Source organism: Rhinichthys klamathensis, unplaced genomic scaffold (genome assembly GCF_029890125.1).
Source record: "Rhinichthys klamathensis goyatoka isolate OS25496 unplaced genomic scaffold, OSU_Roscu_1.1 h1tg000020l_1, whole genome shotgun sequence".
Classification (NCBI taxonomy): Eukaryota; Metazoa; Chordata; class Actinopteri; order Cypriniformes; family Leuciscidae; genus Rhinichthys; species Rhinichthys klamathensis.
The window spans coordinates 441,696-466,437 of NW_026606571.1; the positions used below are offsets into that span (position 1 = coordinate 441,696).

The 24,742-nt window shown below is 39.4% G+C and overlaps 1 protein-coding gene across 2 annotated transcripts; it reads right to left on the reverse strand.

The window, feature by feature from the left end:
- Positions 1-594: 594 nt before the first annotated feature.
- Positions 595-18,357, reverse strand: fignl2 (fidgetin like 2). Of its 2 annotated transcripts, none has more exons than XM_056238707.1 (3): positions 18,204-18,357; positions 16,261-16,402; positions 595-4,705 (listed from the first exon to the last, which is right to left on the reverse strand). In XM_056238707.1, the coding sequence occupies exons 2-3, from the start codon at positions 16,283-16,285 to the stop codon at positions 2,649-2,651; spliced, it is 2,082 nt and encodes a 693-aa protein (XP_056094682.1). In that variant the 5' UTR covers positions 16,286-16,402; positions 18,204-18,357; the 3' UTR covers positions 595-2,648. The 2 variants fall into 2 exon arrangements, with proteins under 2 accessions (XP_056094682.1, XP_056094681.1); XM_056238706.1 differs by having other exon boundaries at positions 18,200-18,357.
- Positions 18,358-24,742: the final 6,385 nt, after the last annotated feature.

The following is a 24,742-nucleotide window of genomic DNA, read 5'->3' on the forward strand; positions in this document are numbered from 1 at the left end:
GTTAAACACTGAATGAAATTAAGCAACATAGTAAGGAACTTTGGAAAAGATCCAAAGTTTTTATTTGGTTTATTCATAGCCATGGCCCTCAATATCCCACAAATCTTAGTTTCACTGACCTTATATTTTGAGATCATGTGTAAGAGAAGGCAATTCACCCTTACAATCTGCCACTTCTTGACATGTACAGGAAGTTGAGCCATGAGAGATTTTTGACATATTCTCTTTAATATTGTGTAATACTTTTTTCTTAAAATACAGTCTTTTTTGAGGTAGACCATTACATTTCAAGAACATTTTTAAAACAGACATCAAAAAAGACATGAAATAAATATTTTCATGTACAATATGCTGCAAAAATGAGGTAGAAATGGTTACAGAAAATGTACAAGAACAAGATCCAAGAACAAAGTTACTGTACTAATAGTTTTAAAACAGCTAATTAATGACAATTTCGTTGGACAAACTGTTCAATTGCTCAGTATCTTTTGTGTTCTTGTTTGAAATCAGCCACATAAATGACTTATATCATCTGAATAAAACCGGTGTATCTTTGGTTTTATGAATAAGAATTGCTGCTGAATTTTTCTACACAAGATGATGCATTTGTGTGCTGTCCCTGAGTCTGCCAGGTTCTGTAGTTTTCTGTCTCTTCGGCACTGATCAATATGTGCTCCTGGGGTCATTCTGATTGACCTGTATGGCATGAGTGAAGCCACCAGCTGTACTTGAAGAGCCGAACAGTGCTATAGGGTTACTGGACATCAATCAGAATATGGCTTCTCCAAAAGGCTGTGGGGATATAGAGGAACGGGGGGTGGGAAATCAGCTCATCACAAGGCTGTACAGGACCAACAACCAAGGGACAACCCATTGTGTTAAAATGGGTGGGCTGGGGGTAAAGGAGTGATCAGAGGCTATGTCATGTCACAGCTGATCGAAATTCAACAATCCACAAAAGCCATTCTACAGACAATATAAATGAACTCAGTCTCAGTTTCTTCAGCAGTGGTGATTTGAAGACATTTGATAGCTCTAGCTTTTGTGTACCTCATAGACAAAAAAGCTAAAAAATATTTAAACATTGGTAGAGGCTGCTCCATCTGGATTGTCTATTTGATGAGCATGTTTACAATTTTGTATACATTACACATGTATACAAATAACACAATTTATGATTAGACATGATTAGCTATCAATTATATAAAAAACAATCTGATTCTGATCTTTGGGTTGTTGTTCTTTGTATTGTTTTCTTGCTCTTCAAGGACTTACATAGTATATGTCAGTGTCCTTCAAAAACGGCCTATGTACCTTGGTCTCTAAAAACAGTTTGTCCAACAAAATCAAACATCTGGTTTGCCATCTAACACGTCATGAAGACAATCATCACTCCATCAAAAATCTACATCAAAAATAAAGGGTTAGGATAAGGGAAAATGTTTTCATATAGAGTTAAAACATGGATTTATGGCATCAGATATTCTCTGAAATACCTGAATTACATTCATTATTTGTCTTGGTAGCATTTTCAAGTTTCACCTAAGAGGTAACAGCACAGATGCAGTGTGTATACATGTCTGTGCCAGGTCTGTTGCTCACCTCCAACCTCAATGCCTACTACTAAGACCCTAAGATTACATACATTCTTTAGTTATCATTTCTGAGGTAAAGAAATTCTTCCTGAGTATTTTCAAACAAGACTACATATACTAATAAAATAAACTGAGTAAAGCAGAAGAGAGAAATAGTCATTCATGGACCCTTGCTTTTTTGTGTGTGTTTGAGGGTCCAGAGCAAAGGCTCTCACAAGATTGTGAGGAATGTGATGGGTTGTTTACATGATATTGTATTTGGAAACGTATTACGGTACCTTTATTAAAGTGTTCTGAAAGAAGTGTGCCACTACCAACAGTAAAAGTCTGTCTCTTTCTATTATCTGACTTTTTATGGATTAGCAATTTAATACTTTTTGGGTAGCAACGCATACTCTTTTGGTAAAATGACCATTTTGACAAAGTGCACAAGATATGACCGCGGCCTAACAATCAATTTTGCAAAACACTGTTGCTTTCTTTCCCAAGAGGTTGCATAACAGTAAATACCTTTTGGTGAATGCTGTAACTTGGACAATATAATGTTGTTGAGCATTTTTGGTAAAAACAGAGTAGTTTTGATAAATCCTAAGCCCTTGAACACCAAATGATCTAAGTAAATCAACGCAAAAGATACAACACCACTGGAGTGGACTGGCAATAAATAGGATCCTGAGAGTTGCAATCTATGGGGGTATTTTTTCAGGAAAAAGTCAAGTGATCTATAACCTCCAGGTTTATTCCAGGATCAAGGCTAATTGGAATTCCAGTGAAATTCCAAAATATAATTCAGATATTCTATCAGATAAGCCAAGCAACTAATAAATGCCCCTTCAAGAAAGGCCTAATATTTCATTTCTTTGGGAAAAAAATAAAGTATATGTATATTTATAGAAAAACAACACACAATGGCATGTTCCCTAGATTAAATGCATTAAATCCAAAATGCCTCCCATTCATAAACTGTAATTTCTCAACGAGTTCCACTCTTTTGGCTGCAACAAGTATTTAAAAACAATTGTAGCAGTCTCCAACCAGTGGTTGACTAGGTTCTCAGTGGCTATAAACCTTGCTCCACTCCATACAAGTGTCCAGATCTTTGGAGGTGCTGTGAGGACGTACCTTGCAGAAAGCATTTTCAAAGTCTTGAAGAGTAGGGGAAGAAAGGGATGCAGGGAGGCCGTGCAAGGGCACGGGTGCCGAGGCAGAAGCTGATGCCAGAGCCTGCTGGCAGAGCTGCAGCAGCTCCCAGACAGAGAAGCCTTCTGAACGCTGCAGTACTGCTGACATCTCCCTTTCACCCAGACTGCAGCCTTGGGGCACCAGTGCCTGCAGAAGCACGTGCCTGCGTGTGCTCGCATCTGGCAGGCCTATATGATAACGCTTGGAGAAGCAGCGCAGAAGGGGATCTTTGATCAAATCAGGCCGTCTTGTGGTGCATACCACCAGAACCAGGCTGCTCTGACCATGTTGGATCTTCTCAAGCTGGGCCTGCAGTTGCTGTCTGAGACCTTCCTCTTCAACGGACTCCACCTCACTGAGCAGCACCACTGAAGGTTGTCGGGCCGTTGCCACCGAGAACAGGGTGATCAATAGTTGCTCTGCCTCTCCTTTCAATTTAGAGGCCAAAGTTGCACCACTCAGCCTATAGAAGGTAGCACCCAGTTGAGATGCCATGGATCGTGCCAGTGTGGTTTTTCCCCCTCCTTGAGGGCCAAACAGCAGGACGGTTCTGGGTGGGCGGATGGCAGGGTTGGGTCGCAGGACAGGCCACAGCAGGTCCTCCTCCAGTGCTGCTTTGATGTGACAGTTCCCAGCCAGTTCACTCCAAAGCAAAGCTGGACTGCAATCCTGCAGTTCTCGGCTTACTAGCTCCAGCATTTGGGGCTCCATGCTTTTCATAGGATCTGAGCACTTCTGAGAACGATGTTGGGAGAAGCCCTGCTCTGCACCTCTGTTCTCCCCAGTCATGGCTGCTGGGGGGCTGTAGTCCCCTGCGGCTCCATATGTTGGTGAAACCAAGGGCTTTAGCCCAGTGTACTTTTCAACTTCGTCTCCTTCGAGGCTTGACTGAGATGAAGGTTTACTAGGCTTAAAGGTTTGAGGATCTGTGCTGGCCGTTCCAAAGCCATTTCCACGGCACTCAGCTTTATCAGTAACCCCATATGGAGAATCTCCCCCAGCTTTCATGGGGTCATAGCTATACTTCCTATTGCGTGAACTATCTCCATCTTCCTCATCCAGGGTCATCTCAAATGCTTTTCTCTTCAGAGAGCCCCCAGGCTCTGAGCCCCCTAGACTGCTGTTCTGATAGCCATAGCTGCCACCAACCACTGTGGGTCTTGATGGTAGTGGAGAGGGGGCAGCTATACCCGAGGGGATGTAAGGGGCTGTTGGGTGGGTGTAGCTAGGAGCAAGGCTAGTCTGGTGAGGGTAGGTGCTAGGGGGGTAGTTATACACAGGCGCAGAAGGTGTGTAACTGGGGAGAAGTGTGGGGTTAGGCTGAAGGGCATGTAACGAGGTTGGTGGAAGTGCTGAACTGGGTTGGGGACAGTACGCTGATGAGAGGTAGGTGCCGTTGTAACTGGGGGGGTAGTCACTGGAATGGGGCCCACTGCAGGAGCTGCTCCCACTGTAGCCTGAGTCTGAAAGGTTACTGTTAACAGCTGACACATTGCCAGAGCCTGGTGGGCCTGCTGATGTGGGAACCACCTTTGGCCCAGACAGACCATCATGAGATGAAGGAGGCACTAAGGAATATGCCCCATCAGTGCTGTGCGTAAGAGGCCAAGGTTCCAATTCGCTTTTCTGGCCTCCGTTGAGAGGCCCAAAGGCTCCAGCCTCAGGGTATGCGCCCACAGCTGGGCGTTCATATGGTGAGTCTAGCATGCCTGAGTATTTCTCAGCGTAGCGCTTCAGCAGGTTGGAGGCAGTAAGGGCTGAGATGTCGTCATTTGCCCAGGCATAGCTGTAGGAGCCACGGCCGCGGCTGGGGTAGAGCTCAGACTTGTGGGCAGGGGATGAGGTGGTGGAAGACACGTCCAAATGCTGCTCAGGCCACTGGCTCAAGGGCTGGGCATGCTCCGGGTTCCAGTGCATCTTCAATAGGCCTGCAGGAGATAGCAATTTGTCAGATTATGCAAGAATTTGCTGTATAACAAAAGTGTAAGTTCCAAGCATTTACAAATCAGTATTAGATGGATATAGTGATTTTTTAAAAGAATTATAAGAAAAGTCTAAATGACTAATGGCAAATTATGGATGATTGTGGGGCTGATTTTTTGTTGCCATTTTGCTTGGCGAGACAACTCTTTTGGTATTGTGTGCATGCACACAGAGGGAGTCTTTTTTTTCTGCAGTAAGTATAAAAGAGAAGGGCTGTGAATTTTCTCCTTTCAAGCCCTCAGCCATGTAGCAGCCTTGTGTTGCCATCTGCAGTTCTCCCAAAGGAGAAACTGTTATCACCCTGCGCATGTTTCTCTCAATACATCCCCTCCCACCACCACAGTTCATCCACAAAGCAATTTTCCAAAAGGCCTCTATGGCCAGCTTGACAGAAGGAGGGAAAGAGAGAGAAGAAGGAGCAGAGGGGGAGAGGGAGGGACCAATATGGGGAAAAGGGGGGTTGGGACGGGTGGACGAAATAGTTGTGCTATTCATTGGCCACTTCCCATGAAGCACTGGGAGTGTGGAATGCCCTTTCCTCTGGCTTTCTCCAGGACAGCTTTCCTGTGATTAATTATGCTTTCCCAATGCTAAGGGGGTCTTAATGCACATGAGGAGTGGAAAATAAACCTCAATAAAAAAATGTCCACATCCAGTCTCTGCCATGTCCTTTAATAACGCAAATTCCTTTATTCAGAGCTTTTCTGTGCTTCTAAAATTGCAATGCACTTAACAGCATCACAGTTTAAAGGCAATCATAAGAGATGAATTCTAAAATGAACAATCAAAAATCAAAATGTTAATTATATAGGTGTATGCTTAATTAATGTCTGTTAATAGTAAAAAGATCTTAATACTTCAATTGGAATTTTTTTTATTTCTTGGTATTGAGAATTTCATGGAGCAGAGCTTTAAAACCAGCCATTTCATGAGGGTCTGCAACTGCACCTTCCAGAGGCATTAGCTAAATTCCACACATAGCTTGGCATTATTGAACTGTCAGGAATCAGCCTGGGGTGAGGGCTACAGGGGGAAATGGGGAAGTAAATGAAAGAAACTGCAAATCTTCATCATAGGCTGCAATCGGAGGAGAAAGTGATGATTTGTTATTCGCACTTCTGTCAGAGTATGCAAGCTGCTGCTTTATTGCCATTTAAATCAAGCCTCAGTTCTGTATGCTATGTTCCGTCTTACGGTTTTCTCCCAAAAACATGGCCCTCCCCCTTTGTGTGCTCTTTCTGTTTCTCAAACTCTCACCCCTCCCGTTGCCAAACCTTCCCATGTGTGTCTTCAGATTACGCCTGCTATTTATTCCAAAAGATCACACCAACAGACCAGATGGCCATTGGATTACCATGTCCTTCATATTCATCTCTAGATCCTCAAGGTCCCCACGTCCAAACTAACATTTTACCCCTATTTCTAATATAACTACAAGATAAAACATAAAAACGACTCCGAATATGTAAACAAGGTGAACACAGGTAAAGTATTTGGTCACTGTCCAGTCAGTAGAAACAGTGTATATCCAGCAGGACAATCCCATCTGCAGGCTGGTTTGTGAAGTGCTGTATGGAGCACAATAATGGGGCCAGTGTGCGACAGAGATGGATGGCAGCCCAGGGGAGCTCATAAAACCTGCAACGGATAGGAAAGGAGGAGGGGGAGTGGACAGCAGGCGCTCCGGCCGCCGTGTGTGCATGTGCATGCACGCGCATGAGTCTATGTGAGAGGATGGGGTTTGACATTAGAGAGGTCATTCAGGCGGCCAAACTGCTGTCCACTCCATCAATATACATGAGTGTGTGTGCACCAAGACACACGGGAAATCGTTTCCAAATTGGACATGGAAGTGCTATTCGGGTAAGGCTACTTCCAAGAGGAACAGTTCCTCTAAGTGTCCTACTCAGCTAAAAGTGCTACCCATTAGTGTTGTCAAAAATATAGATATTTCGATACGCATCGATGCTGAAATAACTGAAACGATTCTAATACTCCAATACTTACTGCACATTCTCACTCTCTCTTCCCTCCAACGGCGAGTTGACTCACCTCTTCTCACTAACATGTCTCATTTGCTCCGTGTTACATGGGTTGGGGGAATTGCACCTAAATTTACTCATTTCTGTAAGTTTTTACGCTCAAACCCAAAGCACGCACACCACTAATCTATATAAGTGGCGCGCACATCTCGTGACATCTCGAACAGCTTGTGAGTACCAAATTGAGTTCTATTTTGTGGCTTATTGCACTTAAACGATCAAATGATGTCAAAATGCCCATCTTAGCGAGTATTCAGGTAAACACATTTGAGAAAGTAAATAGTTGAGAAAGAATTTGCATGTTGTGTAACAAACAGTATATTGGATCCGCGCATAAGCTCTTAAAGTGACAGCAGTCTAATATACCTGCTGCTGTCTGTCATGTTAATCAAAGAAAAAAAGAAAAAAAAGAAACACTTGTCTTGATTGAATTACTTTCGTAACTTTCATTTTTAGCATTAACCTGTATTTAATTTTTACAATAAATAAAATAAAACTATCCAGTGTTATTTTATATTTGATTACTTTATTTAATTTCTGTAGTATTTCTTACCCAAATACTACTGGTAGACCCACCTGAAAAACTTAAAACCATGTTTATTTAATTTTATTCTATTGTATTTATTTGTGCTATCATTTGCAATTTGTTTGTCTGTTCTTATTTTATAAGAATCTGGTCTGTATCTGTTCACTTGTCTTTTTTGTGTGTGTAAATTTAAAGGTATAGCGGAGGATTTTTTTTTTCCGGGTGGGTAGTCTATACTATTGGTCCACCTAAGTGTCAATCATTCTGGTGATATGTTTACGTAAGGCCGTCGTACATGCTCGTCCCTATGTAGTTTTCGCTTTCTGCGCATGCGCACTTTCAGGTGTATTAATTTATGTGCGATGAGTTACGGTTTCAGCCATTCCTTTGAAAATGGCTGAGGGTCGAAAGAGAAAAAATGTATACGAAGTGTATGATAAGAAGAGAAAGGCCGCAGAATATAGAAACAAGACCAGAGTGATTTTGGGTGAATATTTCACACACTGGCATGCGCTAAAAGCACAGGTTGGGCTTCCCACTGATGCCGCAGTCGCGAAGATTCTACTAGACAGGTAAAGTTTGTCATGCTATTTGGAGAAATCCATTTAAAATCACTGCTAGTAAAAGTTAATGTAAGCTATGATTAGCGATGCTAGCCCTGGCACAAGTCATGCAAATAGAGTGTTGCGCATGTGCATTTTTAAAAAAATTGGAGAGGGCGGGTCTTCTCTAAAATTCGGAAAGATCCTCCGCTATACCTTTAAGACTCAAATAAAGCCTCCCTGTCCTCTGTGTAAGCTATTGCCACAAAATTGCCCAAATTATATAAAGAAAATATGAGATAATAAAACTAACGTATGGCAGCATATATAGCAGTTTTCCCTGTGGTATCAAAAAAATGGTATCGAATAATCAATATTTTTCAAGGTATCATCGAAGTTAGAAATTCCAGTATCGTGACAACACTGACACTACTACTCATTAGTAATGAATCAACCTGTTCTGCAATTAGAGCTATGCCTCAGCAGGGACTATCAAATAATCTAGATGTGATTTAAATGTGTTAAAAGTGTTTCTATTTAAATCACCACAGCAGCTGAAATTAACTCATTCTGGGCATTTGAGAATAGATGGTCCAATTACACTGGTAGAAGTGGGACTGACCACTGAAGGATATTCATTTCAGTGAATAAATGACAGTATCAAACCAAGAAATAATTTATCAAATGTGCCAAAAGAGAGTGAGATGATACGTTTTGATAAATATAGCAGCAGTCGCATATGAACAAAGACTGTTCTCGTTAAGATTAGACAAACATCAAGCTCCTGAACTCAATTTACATTTTAAGGTTCTTTTTTGCATGACAAAAACTGTACATTTGTCTTGCTAAAGCATTTGCAGCATAACATGTATAATGAGAAATAAAAAATAATGATTGACAATACATTATTAATTCTATTATTTAATATTAATAACATTCATTTTAACTAATACAATTAAATATCAGTAGTGCAAAGAAATATATTTATTTTTTATATATTTTTATAGTAGCAGATATCTAATAATTTTCAGCAAAATTTACCACTACCATTGTAAAAATGCACTAGTTGCAGTAAGCCATAATTAAATCATTCCCTGTTTAACCTCTAAATGATCAAGTGCACCTTTAAACAAAAATAATTTAAAAAAGAGAGAGACTGAATTGAACAGGTAATTAAGAAGATAGATAAACCAAAAGGCAAAACATTGTGTATGAGAAATGCTGGAAAAAGTGCAGCTTTATCTCAACTTTGTGTCTCAGCATGGACACAACAACATTTCTGTCTCCCTCTCACACGCACAAACCTAAATTATAGCCACTAGACCAGTTCTAATCACACACCATTAACTACAGATGCTTAAACAGAGCTATAGAGCAATCCTGGCCATTGCTTTGTGTGAGCAGCAACGAATAGCTTGCCGTGGTGTGGCTCTGTGCGGGTCCGAGGCTGGCAGGGAGACAGATGTTTCCACTGGTCGCCTTACTGTCTGTGTATCCATTGTTGCACAGCCCATCCAGCAGACGTCCTTCTGGCCTGACAATCCTGTTGGTCCTGAGACAAAAGCTGAGGGATCCTATTGTCAGAGGCCTGCCTAATTATGGAAATCTTATTAATCTATTCAGGAGCAGTGCGCTGACAGCCTTTGTGCTGTCCTGGGATTTATTGAGGGTTCCTTTGGAGATGTGCGTGTGTGTTTGTTTGTGTGCGCCATCTTGATATTTCACAAATATCATTGGGTTTTAATAATCCATTTCTAGATTTAAAAAAAAAGTTAGGATAACCAAAATATTAGTTATGACTCTATGCGACTACAAGCAGGATGTCGGAGCAGAAGGTTCTGCAATGTGAGAGCCGAGCAGGCCCGGCTGCCGGAGGATGCTCAGCTTTTCACAGCTCCCCAGGGGTCCGTGTGCACTTTCAGGCCGCGTCACTTTTGTTTCGCTGCCCTGAGGAACAAAACCTACATGGATGCAACAAGCCTTCTGGGACATGGGGCCATTAAACCAGGCAGATTGCACAGGGGCCAGTTGTAAACAGGAGCAGGCTGAATCAATCCAATCAGGTATTATGGTGGGCACCCATTCCCTAAACCCCACACATAGATTTAAGTAGGTTTATCTACTAAAGACTCCCCCCTCATTGCAAATTCAAATATCAAATCCTACAAACACTGTTCAAGAGACCCTCTGCATCTGCACTGCAACTAAACAGCACACAGACAAATGCAAAGAGTACACATCCAGCTACCCTAACACTGTTGAAATAAGAGACAACTTTAGAGGGAAGCAACCGGGAATAACAACACACACACACACACACACACACACACACACACACACACACACACACACACACACACACACACACACACACACACACACACCCGATTGCTCAGTTCAGAGTATTTGATTAATTACTACCACTTTCTGTCAGTTAAACTTCAAAACAACCGAAAAGAAGAAGTTGTACGGGTGAACAGTGAGCATCCAGTTAGGAATTATGTCCTGAAACTTCAGCCCACAGTGCTGGTATGTGTGGAACTCCCTTTGAAGAACGCAGATGCCACAAAAGAAGGGCTCTTTCAAGAGAGAATAAAGATGAAGGAGGGAGAGAGAGAGAGAGAGAGAGAGAGAGAGAGGGAGAATGATGAGAGAGACAGAGAGAAAGGGTAGATCTGGTTGAAAAGACTGCAGAGGGAGGATTGTGTTTACATGAATTAATCACCTTAGTGCAGATAAGATGGCACCCAGAGTTCCAATCATCAGCTGATTTGTATTCTGTATACAGACGTCTCTGAATCAATGCTTTAGGCTGAGGAACTGCAAAATGTCAATGATGTAAGCCCATTGGGCATTTTAAAGTCATGCAAAGCCTTTACGATAGTTATTTAAAAATCCATTCTTTCTTCAGGCTGTACAGTGTTGGTACTTCTTATTTTCATTTAAATCCAAATAAATAAATAGAGATATTCTATATTACAATATAAATAAAAAAATTAAAAATTAAAAACACTTAAAATATGTAGTTCTCAAAATTCTTTAAAAAAAAAAAAACATATCGATAACGATGTCTTGTGAAAATATGTTATGTTCCTAAATAAAGGCAGATCAGATAAAGAATAAAGAACATAAGGAAAGTAGTGTGAGGTCCTTCCTTAAAAATCCTGACAGCAGCTCCTCATAATTTACAAGGCATGCATAACAGGGCAGAACTAAGACAATTTTTATGAAGTGATGCATTAGTTACAGCAGTGTGGTTAACATGATCTCTCTGTCTCTTTCTTTCTGCTCATCTGCTCCCTTTTCATGGACCTAAAAAGATGTAATAGCAGAAGAGGCGGTGGGCCTTATGAGTTTTCACACCTGCTCCTCTGCACACTGCCAGACGCCGTGGCTCTTTTCAGCCAGGCCCGGTGGGGTCCCAAGAGGAAGGAGCCTATCTGCTAGAGTGGCAGTGAATGATCTGATTTTTTTCCTTCTCTCTCTCTCTCTCTCTCGCTCTTTCTCACTAGTCATCCATGTGAGCTGCAGTCCATAATCTCTCAGCTTTGAAGGTGTTATTGCTTTGCCTTTTGGGACACAGTAAATTGCAATCCGTGGGTTCATGTTAATGATGACTAGAATAAAAATGGGGGGAAAAAATTAAATGGAAAAAATAAATAAATAAAAGTGTCATGATGTTGTCAAGTGCAATATCTGTTTAATTTGTGAATAAATACTTGTGCACATTTGAGCTCATTTTGCAATGAAAATGAGAGAAACCCATAGCCTTGGTGGTTTGAATGAATGATTAGATGCTCATAATTTTAAAAACAACATCCCCACCCCCCTGACCAGCTAATTCTTGTCCACAAATGGCCAAATGCCTGGCACCCCTCCCCTTTAAGAAAAACAGGGTTCCTATTTTCTGCGGCCGCAGGCCAGGTTTAGGTCATTGTGTCCACTAATATATCAAAGAACAGCTGTCCTTAGGCTCTGTGATGACCAATCACCCCCTTCCATCTGTCCCTCTTACCCAATCTCTCCTCCATCTCCCCCTGTTCTCCTCCATCTCCTTCTTCCAATCTCTCTCCACCCCCCCACCCCTCCCTCCCTCCCTCCCTCCTTCCTTTTCACCCTGCCCCCTCACAGAGTGTCCGGACTGCGTATCAGTGCCCTCTCTCGATTTCCCTGGCCGCTTTATTTAATAACCCAACAACCGTGTCGGGATGTTCTGTGTGCACACTCACAAATATGACTAGGATTGAACGCTGGACATAAAGTATGTTACGCAAATGCCTGATTTGCTCCAGCTTAAAGGGATAGTTCATCCAAAAATCTAAATTCTGTCATTTACACACCCTCGTATCATTCCAAACCTGTTACCTGTATGACCTTATTTTTACATTTATGCATTTGACAGACGCTTCGATCCAAAGCGACTTCCGTTGCATTTGATCAGTTTTTGCTTTCCATGGGAATCGATGACCTTTGCAGTGCCATGCTCTACTGTTTGAGCTACAGGAATGCTTTATGTATCTTCTGCAGAACACAAATGAAGATATTTTGAAGAATGTTTTCAACCGGCTTTGTCCATGTAATGAAACAACATTGGACCATATGGACTTTCACTGTATGTGCAAAAAACAACAACTCCTTCTGTGCTCCAAAGACATACATGTTTGGAAAAACATAAGGGCACAATTTTCATTTTTTGATTGAACTATACCTTTAATTAGAGAACCATGGACAAGCAGTTTGAGTGATATCTTGGAGCAGTGATTGCAAGCTTGATGCCCAATAACCCTCAGAAGTCCGGGACTTAATTGGAAGCCTAATTGTGGCAGCAACGGGCCTAATGAGCGGTCTTCAACGATGGTGAGATGATGAGCTGAGGCAGGGGGGTCCCAGGCAGAATGTGTATCGCTAAGCTGCTTTTCCTATGGCCACAGATTCTTTTCCATCTCACTGACTGCACTGCGGGCTAATTAAAGTCCATTCACACCCAACGCTAATGATCCCGCACTCATTCACACAAACACTTCAGCACCTTGCCTGTTTACTCAAGGGTCCGCATGCCTCTCCAGAAGCGTATTCACCCTGTCGCTCTCATTAGAATAGATGTGTTAGATGCTCGTTGTTAATCTCTCCTTCTGCGCCATCCAAAGCGCCCCTTCCTATAGACCAAACTCAAAGCCTTAATGACTTAACAGATGCAATTAGAGTGCCTCATCTGCCCAGGCCTTTAGTGTGGAGTAGGGAAGAAATGAGGTCATAAAGCGAGAGAGCTGAGGCTATGCTTGTTTCTCTTTACACAAGGAATATGTTGGACAGCAGGGCCCCCAAGCAACAAGAGTTAGAGCACTCATGGGCTGCTGGCCTGGGACTGATTTAAGGGTGTGTTTGAAGTGCAGATTACAGATTCTTTGCACCAAATCCCTCCAGGAGTATCCATGGCCCCAGGAATCTCTCTCAGATTTCCTTCAGCTCCGACTCTGAACCTCTTCAGCTTACGGTTCCTACGTGCTCATCAATGCAACACTTTTGTTTGTTGATGCAATGAGAGTATATGTAATTGCATGTGACAGACATGAAACGAAATGCTCAAACGCACATTTGGAGTACAAACATGCCTGTCCTCTTGATGCAAACATAAACACTGATGTCAGAAATGCTCAGTTGCTCCACAAAGAAAATTCCAGCATGGATGTGACACTATTCACATATATACCACATAAGCTGCCCTACATTCAACTGGCTCCGGCACAGACGAATTATGAGGCAGAATGAACAGAAAGGACATTTCGGGACTGCGAACGACCTGGAGAAAAAGGTATTTGCCTGGGTTTAAAAGCTCAAAGGGTGAACTCCAAAGAATATCTAACACCTTTGTGTGCTGTCCTAATATCACACTAGACACTCAGGGAAACATTCACACACACATATGCACAGTCCATAAGCATCAAACTTTAGAAACAAAAAGATCAGTTTCAAAATCTAAATGCATCCTGCAATACTGGAAAATCAGGATCTGCGACATTAGCCATCTCAAATCAGTGGTTAAGAGGTTTGTGCACTAAATCACACACACACACACACACAAATAACAACTTTCTAGATCTTCAAAGAATTCAAAATATTCTGACAGGGCTTTGTGACATTTTTGAAAATAAAGTGTGCAAAGAGAGACTAGACAGAAAAGAGTTTCAGATTAGAACCTATCACTGATTCATTATACAAGGAAAGGCAGAACTTTAATCAACTATAAATATAAATTAATAAATCAATAAATCATTTATATACAAACTACCTTTCAAAGTAAGGTTTAAAAAAATTATTTAACAAGAAATCTCGTATGCTCACACCCTATATCTATTTGACAAAAATACAGTAAAAACAGAAATATTGTGAAATAATATTACAATTTAAAATAATCGTTTTCTATTTTAATATATTGTAAAATGTAAAGTATTCCTGTGAAGTCAAAGCTGAATTTTCAGCATCATTACTCCAGGCTTCAGTGTCACATGATCCTTCAGAAATATTTCTTATTATTATTAATGTGGAAAACGTTTAATATTAACGTTAAATATTAACCTGCTTAATATTTTTGTGGAAACCATGATACATTTCTTTAAGGATAATATTTTTTAAGAAATCTTATGTTACATTATAAATGTCTTTACTGTCACTTTTGATCAATTGAATGCATCCTTGCTGAATTAGTCATTTCAAAAAAGGAGTAATTTCTTATTTTGCATTAATCTTGCTCACCCGAATTCCACCCAAATGTGGAATTATGATTAGTACTGAGTGATTACACAAAAATATAAAAGCTCTTCCCTTGAAGACAAGTTTTTCTTGTCTTCTAAGGCCACGTCCACACGAAGCCGGTGCGTTCCCTATCCGATATTTTGTTTTCCTCGTTCTAAAAAAAAAATCCGTAAACACGGCGTCGTCTCAAGAAATATCTGCGTACACACGAAACCACTGAAACCGACTGAAAACGGTGTAGTATATATGCCAGACCAGCATGGGGCGCTGTAATTCTGCCACAGAGATACACTATACACGGAGAAGAAGACTTTGAGCATGCGCATAACCTTGCGCGCTGAATACGAACCAAGAAGAAGAAGACGAAGATGTAATAATTTGCTGTAAAGAATTTGCTGTAATAATGCTAGTAGGCTTAGTAGCTTCTGCAGCACGAACACAATCATGTAGTCCGCCATTATTGTTGTTGCTGTTACGTGTGATGCGTCACGCACGCAGCCACACGTGATGTGATGACATCATCGTTTCACAAAATATACGGATTGGCTGTACACACGAAACCGCAAGGGTGTCGTTTTCAGATTTATCCACTTTGGGACCCGGTTTCAAAAAATAGCGGTTTCACTCTCCCAAAACGCCGGATCCGTGTGGACGAAACGCCAATACGATAAAAAATTTATACGTATACAGCGAAACGCGTCTTCGTGTGGACGGGCCCTAAAACATTTGTAGGCCTACAGAATGCAGTTCTAACTATTTGCATGACAAAATGAATTTATCAAAACAAACACAAAAAGTTATTCCATCGGCACATATGACAAAGGTCCTCTGAATGTCGTGCTAAATGGAATTATAACACCATATTAGACATCAATGGTAATCGGTTGCTGCAACAACCTAGCAAGCCAGCTGAAAGGTATTCAAGCTGGCGACTCATTAATACATGATTACAGCTCAAATTGAGGTGCCTTGGTCCTTTAGTTTGATTTCCCTCCCTCTTTTCATGTAACTGTCATGCCTATATAGCACAGAGAAGAAGAGCTAAAGAGTGGAGAAAAAAGCATCTCTTCAGGCAGAACTGGGGGAAGAAACCCCATGCTGGCCTACAAACAATGCTGTTTTGGAGAGGGCCAGCGCGGAGCTCAACTGAAGCCTGGCAGGGGGGTTAGGAATGGGGGCTAAAACTGGACACGTCAGTTATTAGGTCAGTCGAGAACAGTGAGGAGGGGGAAGAGAGCTGGAGAAAGGGAGGCAGAAAAGAAGAGAAAGAAAGACAGACAGAAAAGGACAGAGATAGAGGAAGTAACTATGCTAGTAAGCTGGACACTGGTGGGTAATCATAGCGAGATGACACTGGCAGAACCACAGGGTTTCTCCTGGTAGAGCCATCAGCTCACCCCCACACCTGTCCTACCAACCATGACATATACTTTGGGTTTTTTCATTAAAACATCATGGTGAGGACACTGGGGTGAACATCTGAGACATTTCATTTTTAAATTGTGGCATTGTTCAAACTGGTTTACCAACAAACCAAATACCTAAGTAGCCGTAGGGGAATTTTTTACTAGTCTGGAGTTGACAATAAGTTATTTATTGCCTTTTCTGGGGTTTGACATCAAAAAGGTTACACTTACTATAGGGAACAATGGGACTCAGCATTCTGCGGATCTGGTCTCGATTATGGTAACAGTTCTGCGGAGAAACCCAGGTTAGCGTCTGTACGGCTGTAGTCCATCGCTGGCCTCTGCTCACATTGGGACTCTAAAAAACGTGTTCCTGAAAAAATAAAAAGAGGAGGAGGAGAATTCAAGAGGGGTTAATGTTCCACATTAACGCATACACTGCACTGCATAATCCATGTGATTGTTTTAAAATGTAAACAAACAAGTTTATGATGCATATATGTGAGCATAGTGTGCAACCTACAATCAAGAGCCTCTAAGACTTCATCTCAATTTTAGGCAAGAGTGAAACAGTCACGGACACAGGGACTCTCACTGTGGGCTGAACACACACAGGGGTATTCATTAAGAGCCTGCACACAGGCATTAAGCTGATTGTATGGTTGTGTCCAGCTTCTAAAGAGGGCTTTCTAAATCTCCCTGACAAAAAGCACCATGCATACCATAGCCGTTCCCCTCGCCTCATAACAGCAGCCAGAGAGCATGCTTTCACAAAATTAAGCTCATTTCATCCCTTGCCACACACTCTCCTGGCTCAATTATCTTTTTTTTTTCTATGAGAAAAAAAAGATATATTAAACAGAAGATATATTAAAAAACAACTACCGTATATTGGCAATCACATATACACACACACACACACACACACATATATATAGGCTATATATATATATATATATATATAATATGTATTGCATTATTTTGCAATGAATGAATAAATAGCATTATTTTTAATTTCTTATATAATTTCTTATAAAGTATATAAATATTTTTTTATTATTGAAGCATATTAGTGATAGAAAATCTGTTTCTGAAATGACTCACAAATATTAAAAAAAATTTTTTAAATAAATAATAAAAATCTAATATCTAATGAATTTAGTATATCTAAAAATCCAGCATGAACAATTTGTTTGGTGTTTCCCAAAGGACAGCGTCATTCCTTCTCAAGTGAGCGTGTAGGATAGCTCACACATGAATGAAAAATATTACATAATAATGTTAGTCAAACAGCATGGCGTCCAGCCCTGCTTTCAGGAAATGAAATGGCAACTGACAAACCATTCTTTACAAAATTATGCTTAAAAATTAAATAAATAGTTTTATGTGTACAGAAATTATTTTGTGTTAATGTGTAAATATATGTATTTTTAATCACACCAATGTTTTAATGATCACTTTATTATTGAATCTGGTCAAGTTAACATACACACATGTATATATATATATATATATATATATATATATATATATATTACACACACCTGTAAATGAGTACACAACATAATACACAAGATAATTTTATTTAATATAGTATATTTTTATTTAGAGGTTCATGCATAGGTTAATAAAAAAATTAAAAATGGCTTAAAACTTTAGTTAAGTTAATATAGTATATATTTTTGTTGATGTTCTCTTTCATGTAACTGTTGATTTTGTGACAAAAATGAGAAATTGTGTGAAATGAATATTGTTAGACCAGAAAAAATACAAAACTTTATTCCAGTGTGATGCTTTTACAATATTTTAAACTTGACATGGAAGCTTTTACATTGGACCACTGACTGAAATACTATACTAAATAAACAACCTCTAAACTTGCTGAGAATGAAGCCTGACACATCTATATACCAAACTCATGCACACACATGCAGACAGCAAGAGTCGTTCGCCTAAAAACCGACACCTGCATGCAGTGCGGGGAATGCAGAAGAGGCTGTTTCACATTAAAGGAGGGAGAATGCAATGAAACGGAGAGAAGAAGAAGAGTACAGGCTATCAGGAGAAGTAGAGGACAGTGCTATGCAGAGTTAAGACTTTCAATCATTTACAGCTTCAGATGAGAACAACAGCAGCAAAGTGTCCAGTTTAATAGTCAAGGTAGACTCACCTACTCATGCCTGCATTTCCACATCAGATTCAAAAGCTGTTAGATAATCCCTGGAGCAGACAGGCTCGTGTGTGCAGTACTATGCTTTTTTTCCACATATGGAACAAGACTAAACTCTCTCTCTCTCTCTCTCTCTCTCTCTCTCTCTCTCTCTCTCTCTCTCTCTCTCTCTCTCTCTCTCTCTCTCTCTCTCTCTCTCTCTCTCTTTCTCTCTCTCAACCAGTGACAACAGAGCACCCACACACACACATACACAATTACCCTCCCCCAGCTTTCCCCATCCCCCTCTCCCTACCTCTCTCTCTCTCTCTCTATTTTTTGTTAAAACTATTTAAGCAGAGAGAGAGAGAGAAAGAGAGAATGAGAGGAGGGCTATGGGGTGGGGGCAGCTGACCAATCATGCTTGGAGTGCAGGCTTGTATTCTTTTTCTGAGAGAGAAATAGAGAAGCTAGTTGTGGTGGAGGGAAAGGCAGAGGCTGAGCTAGGCTAGTCCCTGAGGGAATTAGTGTGAAGATGTTTATTTTGGTCGAAAATAGCAAAATTACTCCTGACTCTGAAATACTGATCAATACTATATATGGTAAACACTATGCCACAAATTATTACTGGAACTTTAATTCTAACTTAATGTGAGTCCAATAAGACATTTCTAAACAATTTAAGATCTCAAACTCATAATTTAGTTGTTGTTTTTTTAAAGAAATTATTAATTTAATTCACCAAGGATGCATTAAACTGATCCAAAGTGACACTAAGGACACTTATAATGTTACAAAAGATTTATAATCCAAATAAATGCTGTTCTTATTCAACAAAGAATCCTGAAAATCCACAAAAAATATTAAGACGCTTTGTTTTCAACATTGATAATAATAAGAAATGTTTCTTGAACACCAAATCATCATTTTAGAATGATTTCTGAAGTATCAGGCGACACTGAAGACTGGAGTAATGATACTGAAAAATATACATTTTATAATATATATATATATATTTTAATATATTTTAAAATATAATAAAACAGAAAACAGTTATTTTAAATTGTAATAATATTTCACAATATGACTGTTTTACTGTATTTTTAATCAAATAAATACAGACATGGTGAGCATAAGATACTTCTTTCAAATTTGTTTTTAAAATCTTATCGACCCCAAACTTTTAACTAGTAAAATGATATTATCAAAATGTAAAACTTATGCTTCAGATTAGTGGACATTTCTTGATCAGTGACTTAACTTAGTAGTTGTTATATGGACTTTCACAACTTTATATATATATAAAAACACTGTATTATGAAAATGCATAATTTTCACCTTAAATCACAGAAGAATTAATTGTTACTTAAAGTGAGTCAAATTCTAGATCAAAGACTTACATACGTGAAGCTTTCAAATAGACTCTTACACTGGTCGAATATTCTCAAAATGTAGACTTTATGCCTCAATTTGGTTGAAATTTCAAGACAATCACTGACCTTTTTGTATCTGTTCACTGGACTTGCATCAGCAAAGGTCATGACCGCTATAGGAACACTTTATTGACACCAAAGTCCAGTCTGACATGCTCAAGCGATTCAGCTCTGCTTCTGTGCCTATTTCGACATATAAGAAAATACTGAAACAACTCAATTCACTCAAAATCATAGTGAATCATTTTATTTTAACATTAGAAATTGGTTTCAGTTTAGCATAAAGCTCAAAGCGTCAGGTCAAATGCTTTTCTGCGAACACATGATATGACTGCAGCTGCCACACTAACCATTTAGCATGTTAGCATATAGGAGAGGCCTGAAGTAATGGAACCTATACATTCTGACTCCCACATTTTCACAGGTGGACTGGAGAGTCCTGTGCTTTTATTTTTGGAGCTCATCAGCAATTTGTGAGGAGTGTAAAGAGTGTGTGAGGTTGCGTATGGAGCATTTCTGCACAGCTGAGGATCTGTTTTTAGAGCGCTGTGTTTAGCAATGTGCACTCAAATCCGTCGCATCCAAATGTAACGCGTCGCATGGCACTTGTGGTGTAAATCTCCATCATATCACTGTATCGCCTCTGAATACACCTATAAACAAAAAGCATGCAGACGTCAGTGTTTAAAGCATTGGGGAAATTGTTTGAGCAAAAAAAAAAAAAAAAAATGTAAAGGTTCAATTTATATAAATATAAATTTATAAATTTCCCCCTAAGGAAAAAAGCCCACCGTGCAACCAGTAACCAAGTCAACTCTACACAGCAACTTGCTCCATCAGCATCTATAAAACTATCCTTTGTCCAACAAAGGTCTTTTATCCCCATAATGCTGCCATTCAGCACCACCCCCGTTCAAAAGAAACTTCCTCACAAAAAGCCTTAACCGGTACTATTCTTAGTGGCACACCAGTGGAAATCACTGTAGCTCAGCACAAAGCGTGGGGTGAAACGCTAGACTGCCATTTTCATCCTTTTATTTCAACTCTTTGTAGCTTAAAAGTGCGTAAGCCACCATTTAAAAAGTGGAAATGCTAAATACAAGCATTTACAATCCCATGCGGAAACACCAATTAACTGTGCGTCGGTCTCTAGTAACAGTGTAGTTTTTCTTCCCAGGCTGACTATAATTGGTATATGATAGTGGCTGTATACTGGAGAAGATTGGCAGGGCCTTGTGAGGATGCAGGCCCATCACTCTATCGCCTACCAGAAGAGAAAAAAAATGAAGCATTAATGCTGAGGCAAGCAGTCTGGCTACTGCAAGCCTGCTGAGTGCAGCACTAATGACCACAAAGCAGTCTTACATCAGAGCTAGAAAGGGAAGAACAGAGCGGGATAGAGGGAGTTTGACAGGTGTCACTCATAAAATCAACCTCAAGTGTGCACAATTCACCACCCAGTACAACCTCAAACATCATGTTCACTGACCACATGATATCTTGAGCATATTAGATTATAAACACAAAAGAACAGAGCAGCTGAGCTTACTTGATGCAGGACTCCAAAACAAACACCATGGATGAGAAAGACCGCTAATGACCTAAAACGCTGAAAATCTCAATCTGACCTCATTGCTGGAGGTCATGCCAGCTTTTAGCAGCTTTTCCATCTTGCGCCTGTACAGTGCAGGGCGTTCAGGTGCACGAATGACAGCCCAGTGATGAATCAGGGTAATAAGTAATTTGGTTGAATGAGAAGCTGCAAGCCTTGCAGTGTTCCCCCGCTGGTACTCATTAAGCGAGCAAAAGAGCAGGACTACTCCAACACAACCCTTAATGAAGATGACATGCTAGTGATTTTCAGTTTTAAACTAAAATAGGCTGCACTCATCTGTGTTCTCACACCTTATGGCCAATACATTTTTCCATTACTTTCCTAGTCATTTAGTAATTGCAGAAAAATATATAGATTTTAAATATTTCAAATAATATATAAATTCATATTTTACAAGATATAGCACTCACAAAGAACAATTTCTAGCAGAGAAAAATATTTTTATAAAAATAAATAGTTTGAATAATTCATTAGGGTCAGTAAGATTCTTTTTAAAGAAATGCAAGGATTAATTTAATCGATCATGTGTGACAGATATTTATGTTACAAAAGGGTTCTATTTCAAATAAATGCTGTTTTTTTCCCCACTTTCTATTCATCAGAGAATCCTGAAAAAATGTATCAGAGAGAACACTTTTTGAAAGGTAGTGATCTATGAAAATCTATATACCTTCATGTGTATGTATCGGAGTGTGTGATAGCTTTTAGGGAGTGTGCCAGATTTACTCTGGCTATTGCTGCACTATTCTGTTGAAATGGCTAATTTTCATGTCTCATTTTAGGTGACAGCTGTACACTGCTGAGTGATACACATGGCTGGTAGAGGAAATATTGTCATGCTTTTTCCAGCAACCACCTAAAATAAAATGAGCCTATAATTAGACAATGCCATTCTAGAGCCAGAGAGAATGCCTCTCCTGAAGACATGTGTTCATTCTCTGCTATAGCTGAACAAATATAAAATAGGGCAATCATCTTTAAAAAAGAAAAAAAGTACAAGCCTTACATAAGGCAAGACTGGAAAAATGTCAGGATTATACACAAATGTATGAAGATAAAAAAATAACATATTTAGTTTGATATACTTGATCAATAGCATGACATTATTAGTGTGACTAGACACGTTTTGAAGAACTCATTGGATATGACACAGAAACACGGTGTTACTTTTAATTCCACATGGAGATAATAAATAAATCCATAAAAAAATAAACATCTTGACAAGTCTGAATTGAATGATTTTGTAGACCATACAATTTCATACAAAAAGCTATCACGTTCTACATACGCAGTAAAGTTCAAAATGTGTGTGTGTGTGTGAGAGAGAGAGATTTTTGGGGGGGGTGTGCATGAATGTGGTGATAATCAGTCCCAGGCTGCTGAAGTTTGGTGATATGGTGTCATTAGTCGGCCAGGCGAGTGCAGAGTCTTTGGCAGAGATTAGGACGGACTGAAACTCTAGCCTGGCCTCTGTGCCATACAGAGGAGGGGAGAGGGGTCAGATGGATTATTACTGGCTGTTTCAGATGTTTATTATTCCTATTCTATCTCTAACAGCTGAAAATTGAAGAATTAAGCAGCAGCCTGGGGGATCAGTGCAGAGGGGTTAAATCCAGCACTTTGGCTCCTCAGAAAAGACATTTCTCAGCTATTTATGCTCTGTGCTTCCACACAGTTGGGGTTTGAGTCAATGGAGGAAGATAGAAAGCAAGAAACTTGCTGAATGGGATTCTTTTTGTTTACTCATGTCTTTCATTGCTGATCTTCTATCAGTTAAATAAAAAAAACAGAAAAGATATCTCTTTAATATCTTTAATACAGCAATGAGATTAAATCGAGAAAATAGAGGATTGATTGACAAATGTAACTCCTGAAGAAAATAACCTTGACATAAAAAGGTTCAGAAGTGATCTCAATAAATGTCACAAACTGCTCAGATTTAACAAGATACAAATTCTGTAATCAAAATGCAAAGATTTCAGTATGAACTCAAACATAATCATCAAATTATTGAAAGAACAAATGATATAAGGTGCTCCATTAACATTTTTTTTAAAGAGAGAAATATATGCAACATAACTGAAAACATGAAATATCCTAAAATATGAAAGACTAACCAATAAGCAATATATGTCTAATAGAACAATGGCAATGTAATTTCAGACTGAAGCAACTGGGCTCCATTTTTTCGCCTTCCTCTCCCACAGAGCCCAGTCACGTCCATGCAAGGCTGCTAATCTGGCTGGGAACATGTGACAGCCCACGGAGAAACATGAACTTTCTGTGTAGTGCAGCAGGCATGGCGTTTAGGGGAGCACATGGGTCACCTATGATGAATTTAGATTTTAATACCATTTTAATACCATTCCAATACCATTTAATACCATTTTAATACCATTCCAAACACAATACATATACATGTTCAGTCTAGTTTAGACTGGGCCTTGGAAAAGAGTCATTGTAAACTACTGAGAGAAAGAAAAAGAAAAAAGAAAGAAAACAAATTTTATCCATGAGAGAGTCACATTTGGTTATATTGTGTGTTTTTAAAGCTGTGTTAAAACTAGCTTACAGAAATATTGCAATACCCGTAAAGACTTCAGTGGAAGTACGTGGTTTACAATTTTCTTTGATTAGAGTGCCAATGCTCTTCTAAGGCTGAAAGAGGAGTCAGATGAGAGTGCTTTAGACCTCTAATTAAAGACAGAGGTGGGCTAATCCACTAGCTTCAGGGTCGAACTTTGGTTACAGTGGCTAACCACTCGCATGGTTGCCATTCATGTGTGACTAAACCACGTGTGTCTATTAAATATATCATTTAGTTTATTCACATAATATAATGTCAGTACATTTATAACTCACCTACCAATTTAAATGTCATATAGAAAAAATATATTTGGTCAATGGCAGGGTTATTACTAAAACTAAAACCATTTAAAAAAAAATGTTCACTGAAATAAATTATAAAAATAAAATAAAAAACTTATTTTATTTCAGCTAGTTTCCAAAGCAACATTGTGCTAAAATAATTAAAATTAAAACTTTATATATAAATGTATATATTTATATATCAATGAAACTAAATCATCCAACACTGGCCCTAATAGAAACTTTGTAAAATAAAATAAAGTAAATTTGATAACACACTTCAAATGGCCTCTGACAAACATAAAGTGATTTATAAATTTATAAATGATTTATCAAATGACAAATGATAAAACTTCAGTCTCAAAAAGAAGGAAAAAAATTCAAACAAACAAACATACACACACTACCTCCTCATAACCTTGAACTTTTTATTTTTTATGTCATAGACATTGCTATTTTGCACTTCTGGAAATCTAATCTAATCTAATCTAAAACAGTCAGAATCGTCAAATCTCAACAGAACATGGCGCATAAACATGGAGTGTTTTCCCCCCCCTAGGCAACATGTGAACAATAACTTTTGGGCTGCAACTCTCTGTGTGTCACTTGAGCTCCTTCTGTCCATTCAAACCTCCACTGACCCATTGT